The sequence below is a fragment of the Pseudopodoces humilis genome, chromosome 5, assembly GCF_049639895.1.
Source record: "Pseudopodoces humilis isolate 2021_Gansu_Grassland_sample_001 chromosome 5, ASM4963989v1, whole genome shotgun sequence".
Lineage (NCBI taxonomy): Eukaryota > Metazoa > Chordata > Aves > Passeriformes > Paridae > Pseudopodoces > Pseudopodoces humilis.
Genome location: NC_142204.1, coordinates 25,526,459 through 25,540,028, shown reverse-complemented (window position 1 = coordinate 25,540,028; position 13,570 = coordinate 25,526,459). Strand labels below are relative to the sequence as shown.

At 51.3% G+C, this 13,570-nt stretch overlaps 2 protein-coding genes across 3 annotated transcripts; one reads left to right on the top strand and one right to left on the bottom strand.

Moving 5' to 3' along the window:
• Positions 1-46: 46 nt before the first annotated feature.
• Positions 47-3,378, top strand: RRP7A (ribosomal RNA processing 7 homolog A). Its single transcript, XM_005527686.3, has 7 exons — positions 47-141; positions 257-399; positions 574-699; positions 977-1,100; positions 1,729-1,826; positions 2,231-2,429; positions 2,898-3,378. Exons 1-7 carry the CDS (start codon positions 90-92, stop codon positions 2,981-2,983), a joined length of 828 nt encoding a protein of 275 aa, XP_005527743.2. The 5' UTR covers positions 47-89; the 3' UTR covers positions 2,984-3,378.
• Positions 3,379-4,214: 836 nt separating this feature from the next.
• SERHL2 (serine hydrolase like 2) lies at positions 4,215-13,217 on the bottom strand. 2 transcript variants are annotated; one of them, XM_088054748.1, is made up of 12 exons: positions 13,158-13,217; positions 11,560-11,784; positions 11,375-11,488; positions 10,284-10,325; positions 9,535-9,554; positions 9,269-9,343; positions 8,445-8,554; positions 8,090-8,169; positions 7,722-7,756; positions 7,390-7,487; positions 5,353-5,446; positions 4,215-5,012 (listed from the first exon to the last, which is right to left on the bottom strand). In XM_088054748.1, the coding sequence occupies exons 2-12, from the start codon at positions 11,705-11,707 to the stop codon at positions 4,896-4,898; spliced, it is 933 nt and encodes a 310-aa protein (XP_087910874.1). In that variant the 5' UTR covers positions 11,708-11,784; positions 13,158-13,217; the 3' UTR covers positions 4,215-4,895. The 2 variants fall into 2 exon arrangements, with proteins under 2 accessions (XP_087910874.1, XP_005527742.2); XM_005527685.3 differs by lacking the exon at positions 7,390-7,487 and adding an exon at positions 6,892-6,968.
• Positions 13,218-13,570: the final 353 nt, after the last annotated feature.

Genomic DNA, 13,570 nt, shown 5'->3' with positions numbered 1-13,570 from the left:
GAATCCCCTGCTGCCGCCATTATCAGGGCCGCGCGGCGCCCGGGGAACTACAATTCCCGGCAGCCCCCGCGCCGCCGCGCACAGAGAAGATGGCGGCCGCCACGGGGCGTGCGGCGGGCGCAGTGCCGGCGGGATACACGGGTGAGGGGCAGCGCGGGGTACCGGGAGCGGCGCCGGCGGGATACACGGGTGAGGGGCAGCGCGGGGAACGGGGCCGGGGCGGCAGCGGCGTCTCAGAGCGGTGCGTCCCTCGCAGCTCTGGCGGTGAAGTTCGCGGAGCGGCAGCGCTCGCCGCACTGCCTGTTGGTGAAGGAGCACCAGGTGCGGGAAGGGGCCGACACTGCGCACCCGCCTCGCCGGACGCTCTTCGTCCTCAACGTGCCCCCGTACTGCGGCCCGGTGAGTGGGGGCGGCTGGAGGCCGAGGACAGGGCCTTGCGGGCCCGGGAGCCGGCGTGCCTCGGGGCTGATACGGGCGGAGGGCCGGGCTAGGGCCCGGGGAGCTGCCCGGAGAGCTCTGCAGGCTGTTTGAGGGAGGCATCGCTCCTGCTTTACTGTGTGTTTTCGTGTTAAGGACGCTCTGTCTAGGCTGTTCTCTCGCTGCGGGCATGTGCAGTCTGTGGACATGTGTGACAAGCCAGGTCCAGGAGAGAAAAAAGATAAACTGACGTCCAAATTCTTCGATCACAAAACTCCGAAGGTAAAGCTTGGACAGGGGAGTGGAATACTGATGCTTTAGTGGGAAAAGATGGCAAATACTGAATGGTTCTCTTCAGAACATGAGGCATGGGAAACCGTATGGGACATTGGGTGACATGATTACTTACTTAAATTGACACTGTCTTTTTTTTGCTATCCTACTGCCCCTTGTGGTTTGACTTTTATTTTATTTTTTAAGTTATTTGTACTGCAGTTGCTTGCTCTATCACCAGTGTCTCTAACATATCTGACTCACCTGGGTGTTTCTTTTCTTCTAGGGATTTCAAGTAGCATACGTGGTGTTCAGGAAAGCAGCAGCTGTCCAGGCAGCCAAGGCTCTATCAAAGGAAGGTCCCTTGCTAATATCAACAAAGAGCCACCCTGTGAAAACCGGCATTAGCAGTATGTCAGCTCTAGCTATCTTTCCATGGGCCAATGCTAGGGAAGAACTATACTTGTTGTTTGCTGAATTCTACCGTGCATGTCCCATTTTGTCCTAAGCTGAGGAATGTTCAGTGTTTTGTGTGCTTTTATTATTTACATGGTAGCAATTTTATTGAACCAGGTATTGAAGTCTGGACCGGTGACCCTATGGGGTCACCCACCTGAGAGTGGGGACACTTGGAAGGGTCCTTTTTCCTGACATCTTTTCAGTATTGCATAGATTCAGAGATACTGTCTGCATCTTGTCCTCAAAATGGAGACCAGACTCATGCAGCAGGCACCGGATGTCTGTCAAGTTGACAGCACTTCACATATAACCCCTTGACAGAAGCACAGCCCTGAATGTTGTGCCCCTGGCCTTATAAGGCTAGCCCACTTCTGCTTGGGCAAGTTGCAAACTCTTCCCATCGCGTATTGGTTGTTCTCGCAGCCAAGTTGGTTTGAGCTGTGGTGGAGGGAAGCTGAACATAAATGGGAACAACATGTCCTTCCCCCACTCTAGAGTTCACTCTAGAGCTGCCCAAAAGTACCACACTAGCCTGCTTCTAACAGCAGCTACTGCTGACTTGTGCCCTCTCTCTCCCAGAGTGGATCGCCAGCTATGAGGCCTCCATCGTGAATCCGAAGGAGCTGAAGGCTGAGGTGGATGCCTACATGCAAGACTATGATAAAAAGATGGCAGAGGTGAGGCCAGGCTAGGGAGGGAACCAAGCTAAGCAGTTTTCTTGGGGCGGAGGGAAAGAAGAGAGATTTCTCAGGGCTCTGGCCATATTGGGAAGGGCTGAGGATCCCTCTCTTTGGCAGAGGTTTTTTACTCCCAGTTGCTGGTGGTTTGGTCTGCAACACCTGACCCTTCCCCTAGGGCTTACAATGGATATCCCCAAATAAATTGGTTTGTGGCTGACATGCAATGTGACTGAGAGTTATGGAGGACTGAGAATGCCTGTAGTCCTGATCCCATGGCTTCCTTTAAATCTCGTGTGGAAGCAGGAGCTGTAACTTTGCCTTTGTTTAAAGGAGGGCTGCGGGGGAGTTGTGCATTAGGCTGTACATCTGCGCTGGGCTGCCTCACTGTCCTGACATTACAGGAAGAAGCCAAAGCAGCCAAGGAGGAGGGTGTTCCAGATGAGGAGGGCTGGGTGAAAGTGACCCGGAAGGGCCGGAAGCCTGGCCTGCCCCGGACAGAGGCTGCCAACCTGCGCGTGCTGGAGAAGGAGAAACAGAAAAGGGCCCGCAAAGAGCTGCTCAATTTCTATGCCTGGCAGCACCGCGAGACCAAGAGAGAGCGTGAGTGTGCAAGTCTCTTCCTACCCCTGCCCGTGTCTCTTGTGTCACGCTGTGGCCCGAAGAGCATCCTTCTGCCTTCAGGGGAGGCTACGTCCAGCTGCCAGTAAGCAATTGGCTGGCTGGATCTGAACGGCCTCTTGCCACCACCTGTCCTAGCAAGGGCTGATGGAATATTTTGTGGGAGGGTGTGTAGGTTGTGATTTTCCAAGAGGTGCTTATTCAGTCTGCACAAAGGCTGTGATTGAAGGGGGAAACTAGCCAATTCCTCCCCAAGAGGGAGCTGCAGCACCGCCAGAGATGAACGGCTGGAGCCCCAGCTTGGCACTCAGCCGAGGTGTAAAAGGACTCCCTCTGGAAAGTGTGTGTTTGTGGCTGTTGGGACTGAGCCCCTCTGGTATGTGGAAGTGAAGCTCCCAGTAGAGGGAGGTCTGCTGCTCTCATGTGACCTGTTCTTTCTTTGTGTTTTAGACATTGCCCAGTTAAGGAAGAAATTTGAGGAGGACAAGCAGAGGATTGCACTGATGCGAGCCCAGCGCAAGTTTCGGCCATACTAGGTTGTGCTGAGCTGTTCTTCAGGTGCCTGCGCTGGGTAGGAGAGATCCCTACTGACTCCATTTGCCAAAGGATTTTGGGGAATTGAGGCAGCTTTGGATTGCCTTTGCCTTTACCTTTGGATCTGAAATGGGAGATCCCAGCAACTGCTGCTGGAGGAGAGTTCCCTTTATTTGCACCGGTATCCTGCTCTTCTGTCATTCAGCTCCATGGCAGCACTTCTCAGGATGCTCAGGTCAAGGGGCTGAGGCACATCCTGTGACAACCTGTATCTCCCTGCCACCCAAAAACACACCTCCTAAAGCTTGGTGAGAACTGGGATTGACCTAGTGCAGCCTCTGCAGGGGCAGGGAATGGCTGAAGAACTGTAAATAAACTGCTGCTGCTGTTTTCAGAACATGGGAATGCTTCTCTCTTCCCCCCGCTCTCCTGTGGGAAACGGCTTCTTGTGTGCTGGGGTGGTGGTAAAAATTATGGCTTGTAACCTAATGCTCCTTTGCACATTTTATCGAAGGAACGAGGAGGAAAGCAACTTTAGGAAAAAACTAACTTTGACCTGTTGTCACAAGGAAAGATCAGTGGTTTGGTACAGAGCTCTACCCCTTATCTTGGTGATTCCCTCCCTGGCCAAGTATTGTGGTGCCCAGTCATCCAGCTGTGTGCATGGAGTCTGCAGCTATGTCTAGGCCATGGGAAATTCCTGATACCCAGAACTGTTGCAAGAACAAATGCCACTTTGAGCAGCCTGGTTTGGAAAGAAACTTAGACTCTCCACGCCCTGTTTCCACTTAACCTGTCCCCAGCCCACAGAAGGCAGGTAAGGATGGCAGCAGGCATGTTTAGGTGTGGGGCAGTGCTTTTGTACTGCTCCTATAGCATTTGTGCACCTCTGGAAGTAACTGGTAGCTCTGTGATCAAAGTAACCCACCCAGCCCCAGGCTTTTAAACTTTTATTTTACTACCTATAACTTCATTAGAGATGCGACCATCAATGTAAGGTAGAAGTGGTGGTAAATTCCAGAGAGCTGAGATAAAATGGATTTACCCTCTCCTAAAAAACCAACTGCACATACAGTTTGCATCAATGTAACTGGGAGACAGATCCTTGGTAGGGTTTACCTAAGGCACACAGTGTGTAAAAATTGCTGCCTCCCAAGATGCACTTCAGCTGCTTGGGTGAATGGCCTGAACGGAGGTTTGTTCTTCTGTAGTGTCAAGAAGACATACTTAAAATTAGAACATTAATCTTTATTTAGAACAGAAATCATCTCTGCCAACTTTTCCATAATTTGTAGTTCTCACAGCTGCTTCAGCTAGAGGATAGGGACATTCTCTAGCATTGATTAAAATGGCCTTCTCTGCACAGGTGAGCTCTTATTTAAGCTGATTCTTAAAAAAACCAGTAGCTCTCACAGTGGAACAGAGACACTGAGGCCCTCTGAGCTCATGCATCTATGGAAGTAAGAAGAGAAGCAGAACACTTTCCTTGTTTTTCAGCAGGTTAAATCCTAGGAGCAGCCTGTCTGCACCATCCACAGGGAGGAGGCAAGATGAGTCACCTCTCTTGCAGTGCCAAAGCTGCTGCTGCTGTCACAGAGGATGCCTCTGCCTGCGTTTGCTCCATTTCAGGGTGCAAGTTTGGAGTAAGCCAAGGGGAAGGCCACTCCGGGCCTCTATCCCTGTACTCACAGAGCTGGAAGTAGAGCAAGGATTCCTTCTCCCTTTGGCATATGAGGTACTTTGCTCAGCTCTCCTTCAGAGAACCCCTGGCAGACCTGCTTCCACCCTGCAGTGAGCTAAGCATAGGAAAGATTATCACAATCTGATGTTGGATGCGAGGTAGGAATGGTGATAAATCTGGAGCTTGCTTGTTCGCTCCCAATTCTCCTGGACTGCTGCAGTTGTGAGGGCTTCCTAAAGTCTGGCCCTGGTGTTCTGTGATGTCAGGAAGTTGCTGATGATCCCAGATACCATCTTGGGCTCGTTCAGGTGCACAAAATGACTTCCAGGCACTTCTGCTAACTGGATGTGCTGGAGGGAAAGGACACAACATGTGGACCAGGAAAGTGTTCCCTCAGGTACACACTGCTTGCTTTACAACACTCGTGGGAAGGGACAGGGCAAGTGAGGCAGGACAGAGATGGGAGAACCAGGGAAGAGCTGGGTCCAGAGGGCAGTACTTACTTGGGACTTAGGCAGCAAGGACAAAGTTGTTTTCCTCCCCCCATTTCATCCCTCTCCACCCCATGTGAGGGCTGTGATGTTCAAGACAAATCACCCAGTGGATGGTGCCCACCAAGGTCAGCTGCTTCCCAGCTGCTGTTCTCAGGCTGGTGGCAAATCAAGATGCAAGGATGAAGTTTGCTCTCACCTCTTTGAGGGTAGATTCAAATGCCTCCTGCAGAGCTTTCACAAAGTGATTTCTGCTGGGTAGGTTGTGTGGTACCAAGAGTCCGTCTTGTGATCTGAAAAACAACAGTGAGGCTCAGTACAGCACCCAGTGTGCCTCCATTTGTCTTTGTGGCTGTCCTGGGCAGAAGCGGTGTCCACAAGACAGTAGGGTGACAGACCCAACTGCTCTTTCCAGGCTGCTGCTAAAAGGTGGGTGGCAGGGTCATACGTGGTAGTCAGAATGCACCACACAGCTTGGCTAAGCAGCTATTTTCTATCAGACTCTGTAAAACCTTGGGCGAGTGCCTAGTGGTATCAGAGTGGAGACTGGCTAAATATTGTCCTCCCTGGGCTGGCTCTGTAACTGGTCTGAGAACATCATTCCCTGTCCTGTTCTGCTTAGTGCTCTTTACTTTTTCCTTCCTTAGAGTTTCCATATCTCCCTTCAGTCCCTTCTGCCTCTCTTTGCTGCTTATTTAACCAGGTTATGTCCTGCTCGGAGAGGGAGCTACCAGAGCAGTTGCCCTGAAGTCAGCATTAGATCTCCCGCAGAGCTGATGATGCTGTCTCCTACTGTGCTGGTGATGGGACAAGGGGACATCCCAGGCTCAAAGGCATTTCTATGGCCCAGAGGACTTGACCTCATCACAATGTTACATTTCTGGACAAGCAGGAATAACCTGAACCTCTTATGATACTAAAACAGGTCAGAGAAGCCAAAACTGCACCTCATTTCTCAACTCCTAGCACTTCCTCCTGTTTTCTAGACAATCTTTTAACAGCACCCCACCAGCCAAGGCAGCCAAGAGCCCTGCACACCTTGCCCTCCAAGGAGATGGGAAAAGGCAGAGGACAACTCACAGAACAAGCTGTGCACCCAGATAGCTTAACAGCTTGTCGGACTCTGTGCAAGCTACTGGCCATGTCCCCAAAGCTGCTTGCTCCAGGTGCCACACAAAAGAGCTTGCAGGAGCTCAGTCAGACCAGGGGCTTCAAGAGCAGTTGGAGGAGATGGAGACTGCTGTAGTTTCACCTGTTTGCTCAGGCAAGAGATTTTTGGGCCTGGAGAAGGGGGCAGGCTGTGTTGCTGACTTGAGTAGTCAGGTCAGGAGGATAGCAAGTATGGGTGGTGCTGTGGAGGGTCATGTAGTTGCCAGGATGGTCCCTTGCTGTAGTGCCAAGGAATGGGAAGTTGTGAGGTGGAATTGTGAAGCATAGGGAAGATGGGGCAGGACTGTATCCTCAGTCAGCCTTCCACCAGGGAGTCCCAGACTGAAAGCAGAGCGCCAGGCTGGGTGGATGTTCCAGTTGCTCTCTGCCTTCTCCAGGAGTCTGCCCAACTCGGGGCAGTGGTGAGGAACTGGCAAATACTTCTCACATTTGAAGTTGTACTGTTACCCTAGCTGGCCAAAAGTCTGGATGACTGGTGCAGAGGAAGGGGTAGTGGAGGACTCCTTCCTAGCCTTCATTCCTTCCAGTGAGAGACATCAAGGGTTGGTGTGGTTTGTGCCTCACTCACACAATGATGAGAACACGGTCCTGGATCTTCTGCAGGAGCTTCACACACTGCTCCACTGTGAAGAACTCTCGACTCTGCTGCAGGTGCAAAGAGAGGGAAAGTTTCAAAGGTCAGGGACAGCAGTTGGGGGCAGGGGCCTCTCCAAGCCCTCCTGCAAAAGTGGTTCTGAAGGTAGAAGTAGCTGAAGCTTCCATGCTGGGACATGACAAGCATCCAGGCTGCACAAAGAAGTAGCTGGCTCTGCAAAGGCTCCTTCTGTCCAGCTGTGTTTCAGGCTGCCAACAACATTGCCTGCTGAGCTGCAGCACATATGGGAATGATCTCATGGAGAAAAGCTTTAAAAATCCTTTTACTAAAAAGGAGTGAGTACATTACCCTGGCTTCCATATCCTGGCAGTAGCACAGGTAGAGGAAGACCTATTTGCTCAAAAGTGGCACAAAACTATCAAAATACCAAACCTAAGGACTTTGCTCCACTCCCCTTCTTATTCAGGTCACCTGACAAAGAAGCTGACAGAAAGCACCCATCCATCTGCTGCCTGAAGAGTTATAACAGCAGGAAAATGTGTCCAGGAGGCCCTGGGGCAGAGGAACTTCTAAAAAAAACAAATGGTAACATTTTCCAGTGACTCTGTAAGCTGAATCCATGATCAAGTGCAGACTCTTTTAAAAGCATCGTTTAAAGGACACATGGGAATTAAGAAAGCAAAAAGTAAGTGGCTGGGTGGAGGCAGGGCCTAGCTCAGTGAGCAGGCATCCTCTATTTAGATGTTCTGTAAGCTCAGGGCTCCAAAGTAGCAAGGGGGCACATCAGAAAGAGCAGTGCTCACCGTACGGGCTCTCATGTCTCTGTTATACACCAGCCCTGGAAAGAAAAAACAAAATGTTTTCATGTTTCATAGGAGCAGGAGTTGTTCTGTTTTAATTTGCTTCTGGGGTCTGCCCAAGACTTTGAGATGCGAGGAATAGGACTGATACAGATTTCTCCTTTTTTAAATTTCTTTTGTTTAGCTGTTCTAGGATTTGAACACCAAACCCACTTGCTGGGAATGGAGAACTCTGCCTCCAGACTTAATTGATCCCATTCAGGCTGTGTAAATCTGTAGCTAGGGCACCCTGTACCCTGCAGAAGACAATGGCTGTTGGCACCAGTCCCTTCCCACACCCAGCAGTGGCCCAGCATCACACAGCCCCTTACCAGCGGGTGTCTCAGTTGCTCCTCGCTGCAGCAGGATTGCCCCACCCTCTGCTGTCAGATGGCTGTTTGCTTCTAAAAGCCTGAGGGAGACATGGCAGAGAGATTGTGATGCTGGGAAAAGGGAGGACGTGAAGCAAAAATGGCATGACAAGGCGCCAGTGAGCTCTCAAGCTGCTTCAGAAAGAAGCAGGAAGAAGCATCAGCTTCTGGCAGCAGAAGCAAAAGGTCTTGCTGGGATTCCAGAAGAGGACTTGAAAGGTGAAATGCAGGGACAGTTTTCCTTACTCATTTGTGCAGCTGTAACTCTGTTGAGGTGAGGGCAGGCAGTAAATAAAGAGGATGGATGGAAACCCACCTCTGCAGTGCTGCTTCGGGGCTCCGTGCTTGGGGAGTTTGCTGCTTTGCTTCCAGACTCAGTAGTGTGTCAATCACCTTCCGTTTTGATTTCAGCCATTCCTCAGTGTCCTGAAACACAGAGAGGTAGGGAAGAGGAGTAACCCTCTCTTCTGAATGCTTTTCCCCCTTATTGGAGAGTACAAGAGGGAATTTCACCCTTCAACATCCCTCAGAAGTGGTACCAGTTATGGGTATCTTATTAAAAATGTCCATTTCTGGGAGAAAGGGAACATCAATACTGCTGTAATGAACTTAATAATTTTTTATCCTTGCTATCTCTTCTAACCCTTCCTACCTCACTTCCGAGTTGAGGACAACTCTCCTCTGGTATTTTTTGTCTCTAACCTATGGCTTCTGTCCCACTACTGCCAACAAAAGCTCCAGTACCTGGTAGCAATGATGGCGAGTTGGAAATGTAGCTTTACGAGCTGCCAGGAACAGAAAAAGAAATCCACCAATCTTGTACCCAGGTCATCCAACAAGCTGTTGGCAAAAAGATAACCTCAGCTGGCAGTTGCCTGGACAGAGGTTCCAGTTTCCTTTGTACAAGGGCTTGGCACAGACAAGCAAATTTCAGTGCTAAGGGACTACAAGATGTGGATCTCTACCAAGTGTGCCCCAAGGGCCACCCTAAGGACAGACTTCAGTCTGTGCAACAAGGGACTTGTGTGACCTGCCAGGAAGTGGTCACATCAGTGCTTTCTCTGAACAAGTGAGGGAAAGAAAAAAAGCATATATTTTTGTATTTTTAAAAAGTGAAGGGAAGGACACATGAGATCTAACCTCTGGAGCTAGAAGAAAGCCAAGACTTTCCAGCAGGATCAGCTTGTCCACCATCTCAGGATAAAGGAAACAGAACTGAGGAGAGATGAAACAATAACAGAACGAAAAGCTGAGCACCGAGTGATGTCTTTATCCTACTGTATAGGAGAGGGGTCAGGGAAGAGCCTCTCCTCCCCTGAGATCCAGGTCTGTCCCTTCATTCCTATCCCATTTGTTGTTGCAGCTGCAGAAATCACAACCCCATGAAGAAATTATGCTTTACTCACCATTCCTGCCACAGCCCCACCTGCAAAGGAGAAAAGGGTGCTCAGTAATGCACAGAACAGCCCCTGGTAACAGAAATTCACCTTCCCCACAGCAGGAGGTGCCTCAGAAATAAAAACGTGCATTGTATCATGGGATAAAACCCCAGCATAGAGGAGAGCTCTCCCAGCCCGCAACAGGCAGGGAGAGACCAGGGCTGCTGACCTGCTGTATTCCCCAATTTGAGCCATTCCCACATCCCACAAGCAGCAAAGGCCAAGGAGGAGTTCTGTTTAAAATGCCTTGGTGTGCAGGTCCTGTTAGCTGGTGACCAGAGCAGCCCTGGGGAGCAAACTCCAAATTGTGGCAAAATCAAATCATACTCCAGACTCAAAGGGATGGATCCTGGAGTCCAGTTCCCCTCAGCCAGCTTTATAGCCCACCAAATGGGCTGTCTGTTTCCAGGCTTTGTGGGGACCAGGGAGGAAGGCCTACTGTGAATTCTCCCGTGACCACGCCTTTTTGCCAATCTTTGTTCCCTCCCGTGACTGGGGGAAATGCTCACAGCAAGAGTTACCACTGTCCATACTACAGGATCTTGAAAACAGGCATTTCAAACACGGGCACAGATTTTTGAATTGCTCATGCAGGAACCTCGTACTTGGCATAATATAATAAATATTCCAACCCATCTCCTAGCAGCATGCCTTAGAAGTTAATTATCTACTGATTTCTGTTAGTCTCACCACTTGCAAGGACTGGAGACACTTACCCATACTGTGACCCATGAGGGTGAACCGTCTCCACTGCAAGGCTAAATGGCAACAGAGAAAAGCAGATAGTGCTACATTAGAAACCAGAGCAGCAACATCTTACTGCTACTCCACTGACAGGGGCCCTTTCTCCCAGGAGGGCTTTTGCACTGCTACATTCTCTTCTTAATCCAGAAACTAAGCAGCTAAGTAGGCCGGTTTTGAAGAAAAAGAGCATTCACCACCTCATTTCCGTGGTAGTTAAGTCATTCAGCTCTCAAGCTCTCTCTGTATGTCAAACAAACTCCAGCAAAGTTCCATTCACTGCCAGACCTGAGACTGGCAAGAAGCAGAAGAGGCTGACTGGGTAGCATCTGGTGGAAGAGAGAAACCTTGACAGAGCATCCTGCTGCAGGGCATTCTGCAAGACGTGTGAGGACACAGAGCCAGGTCTGCTGCACTGAGGGAAGTATGATTCCAAGTGAAAGCTTTCTGCACCATTTAGCACATCAGGCTCTTCAGTCCATTTTTAGGGCACTCTGGGAGGCTTACAGGAAAATACAGCTTTATCAGTGCTGCCCATCTGAAATATACCTCACTGAAAGATGGGAACATCTGAGAGCTTCTAGATGCTCTTTTGTGTACTGAAGGGGAGATGTAAAACCTCACATGCCAAGTATACAAATGGACAGTTACATCAGGAGTTATTACAAGACACTTTGACTTTCAGATTTCTCAGTATGATACTAAAGCAAGTAGCAAACTGCCATCAGGGAGAACCAGAAGTTTCCAACTTCGTCCTAACACTGGTTAGGGGGTCACTGACTACTTACAAAAAGCCAGTCTGGCAAAACTATTTAGTTACATCTCCCACTTTACCACTACTACTTTTTTTTAGTATAGAAACACTACAGAAACACCCAGGGCTTACAGCTTCTTCCTTTCCCAAAACAGTGAGAAAGGGGGATGCTTATTCAGTCACAAAGCACTGGCTTACATCAAACTGAGAAGCAGGGGGAACCAATTCCTTTCCTGGCAGTAAGTGCTGCTTGCTTGTTGGAAGGAGCAGGACCAATACAGCACCCCCTCGAGGGTTCCTTCAACTACCCACCTGCTGCCACCCGGCGCACATCCGTCACATAATCTAGGAAATGGTAGGGGCAGCCTGCAGGTCGGTGGGATGACAAACCATGGCCAGAAAAATCCATTGCAACATAATAACAACCTGAAAGGGAAAGAGTATCAGATGTGCAGCCTGGTCGCACAACACAAGCCATCTTGATGAGCCAGACCTACCTCTGGGGAGCAATGGAATGAGCTTGTCAAAGGTGTTGGCATTGTCCAACCAGCCATGCAGACACAGCACAGGGTGCCCCTCCGAGGGTCCCCAGGCCTTGGCTGCCACATGTCCCCAGGGCACAGGGAACTTCAGCTCTGAGAACATGCCCAAAACAGGGTGATGTCCTTGGAGAGTCACGTAGTTGGAGCAGGTCCCAGGGGTCTTGTTAATGGTCTAGAGCTCTGAAAAGAGTAATACAGGTCTTTAGTAACTCACCAGTCTCCTGTGGTCTTAATTAGCAGCTTGCTGATTTATAGCTCCCCATTCAACATCCCAAGCTGCCTGTTTGGGGAATCCTCCTCCCAGCACGTACTAGCTATGCTCCTAGGAAGAAATAAGGTTTCCCTATGCAGGAGGAGAAAGCCTTCTCTGTCTCTGCAGCAGCTGCAACTCAACCAGAAGGCGCAGGAGATCTGGCAAGAGGGAACCATGTAAAATTCCCCTAGCTAGCTGCAGTCAGCCATGCACCTGTCCTGTACCAAAAAGACAGTTTGGGGAATAAAGATGCTGCTTCCAGCATTAGACTGTTACCACCTTGTCCCCTTTTACCTTGGTGCTTCTCTTTTGCACAATTGGTTGGCACATTTGTGAGAGCAGCTGGCTCTGTGCTGCACAGCAGGTCACGGCTGCCACCCGCCTGTGCACCCCCCAGGGCCAGGGGTCTTGGCATGGGATACGGAGCCACACCTACCAGGCACTTGCTCGACCTCAAACCATTTCATCCACCTGGCAATCACAGACCCTTGCTCGAGCGCCAGCTCCTGAATGAACCCAGCCTCTGGCAACCCTCCAATGGTGGTTTAAACATTTCCCTTTTATCCCCAAGCCACGGGAAACCCGACTATCCCTATCTCCGTCTCTCATGTCATATCCCCTTCCAAGTGACTTATCCTGTGTATCTGCTCCCTTAAATAGCCCTCTAAGACCACACAGCAATTAAATCACAATACAGCAAGTCCCTCCTGAGCCCATACCTCTCTAGGGAGTGAGGACAGAGGGGGTAGGCTGCTGTCAGGGCCCTGATGGTCCCAATCAGCCAAGCCTGGGGCTCCCCCGAGTGTGTTTAAGCTCGGCCCAGGACCAGCCGCAGCAGGGCTGCCGGAGTGCCGGTCTCCATCAGCAACGCCGTCGCCCCAGGAACCGTGGCCCTGCCTGCTGATCACGGGGCTGTGTCTGATCCCAGCTGCCCTCGCTGGGCCAGATCTTGACAAACAACCGTGGGCTGACTTTCCATGGTGTGACCATGGACCTGCCCTATCCTGAGGGCCTGGGCTCCTGACATAGCCTGATAGGCCTCCCCAGTCAGTCCTTCCTGGGCCCAGCGGGGCTCCGGCCCTGGGGTCCCCCGGGCCTGGGGTGAGGCCTCCCCGGGCGGGCAGGAAGCGCCGCTACACCCGCCCTGAAGCGCCTGCTCCCGGTCCTGCTCCCGGCTCCGGGGAAGGGCTGCCCGGGGACCGACCCCCGCCCGACGCCGAGAGCAGCCCCCGGAGCGCCACGGCCGACCCGGCCCCGTCTCCCCTCACCTCCCTCCCGTAGCGCCCCGGCCCCCTCCTACCGCTCCGTGCGGCCGGGCCGGCTGAGCAGAGGCGGTGGCAGGGCGGGCCGGGCCGGCTGCACCGCCCCGCTGCCCGCCTCCCTGGGGCGCCCGGCCTCCGCCCCCGCCTCTGTCTGCTTCGGGCTCAGTAAGAAGAACGGGAGCTTAACGATGGCTGTGGGGTCTGGAGCTGCGAACAACCTCCTGGGCATGATGGGAATCTCTGAGGGGTCGAAATCAAGGAAGTATGGCTGCATCCTTGACTACCTCCACAAGACACATTACTGATGATGGAAACTGCCTGTACTGTGGTGACACAGTGTGACATGTTTTAACTGTGACCCAGGAGCTTCATATTGACATCAAACAGGCCCAGTGCTTGACACTAACACTGCACTTCTGTCACTCTTTGATAGAGAGACTCTTCTGAACTC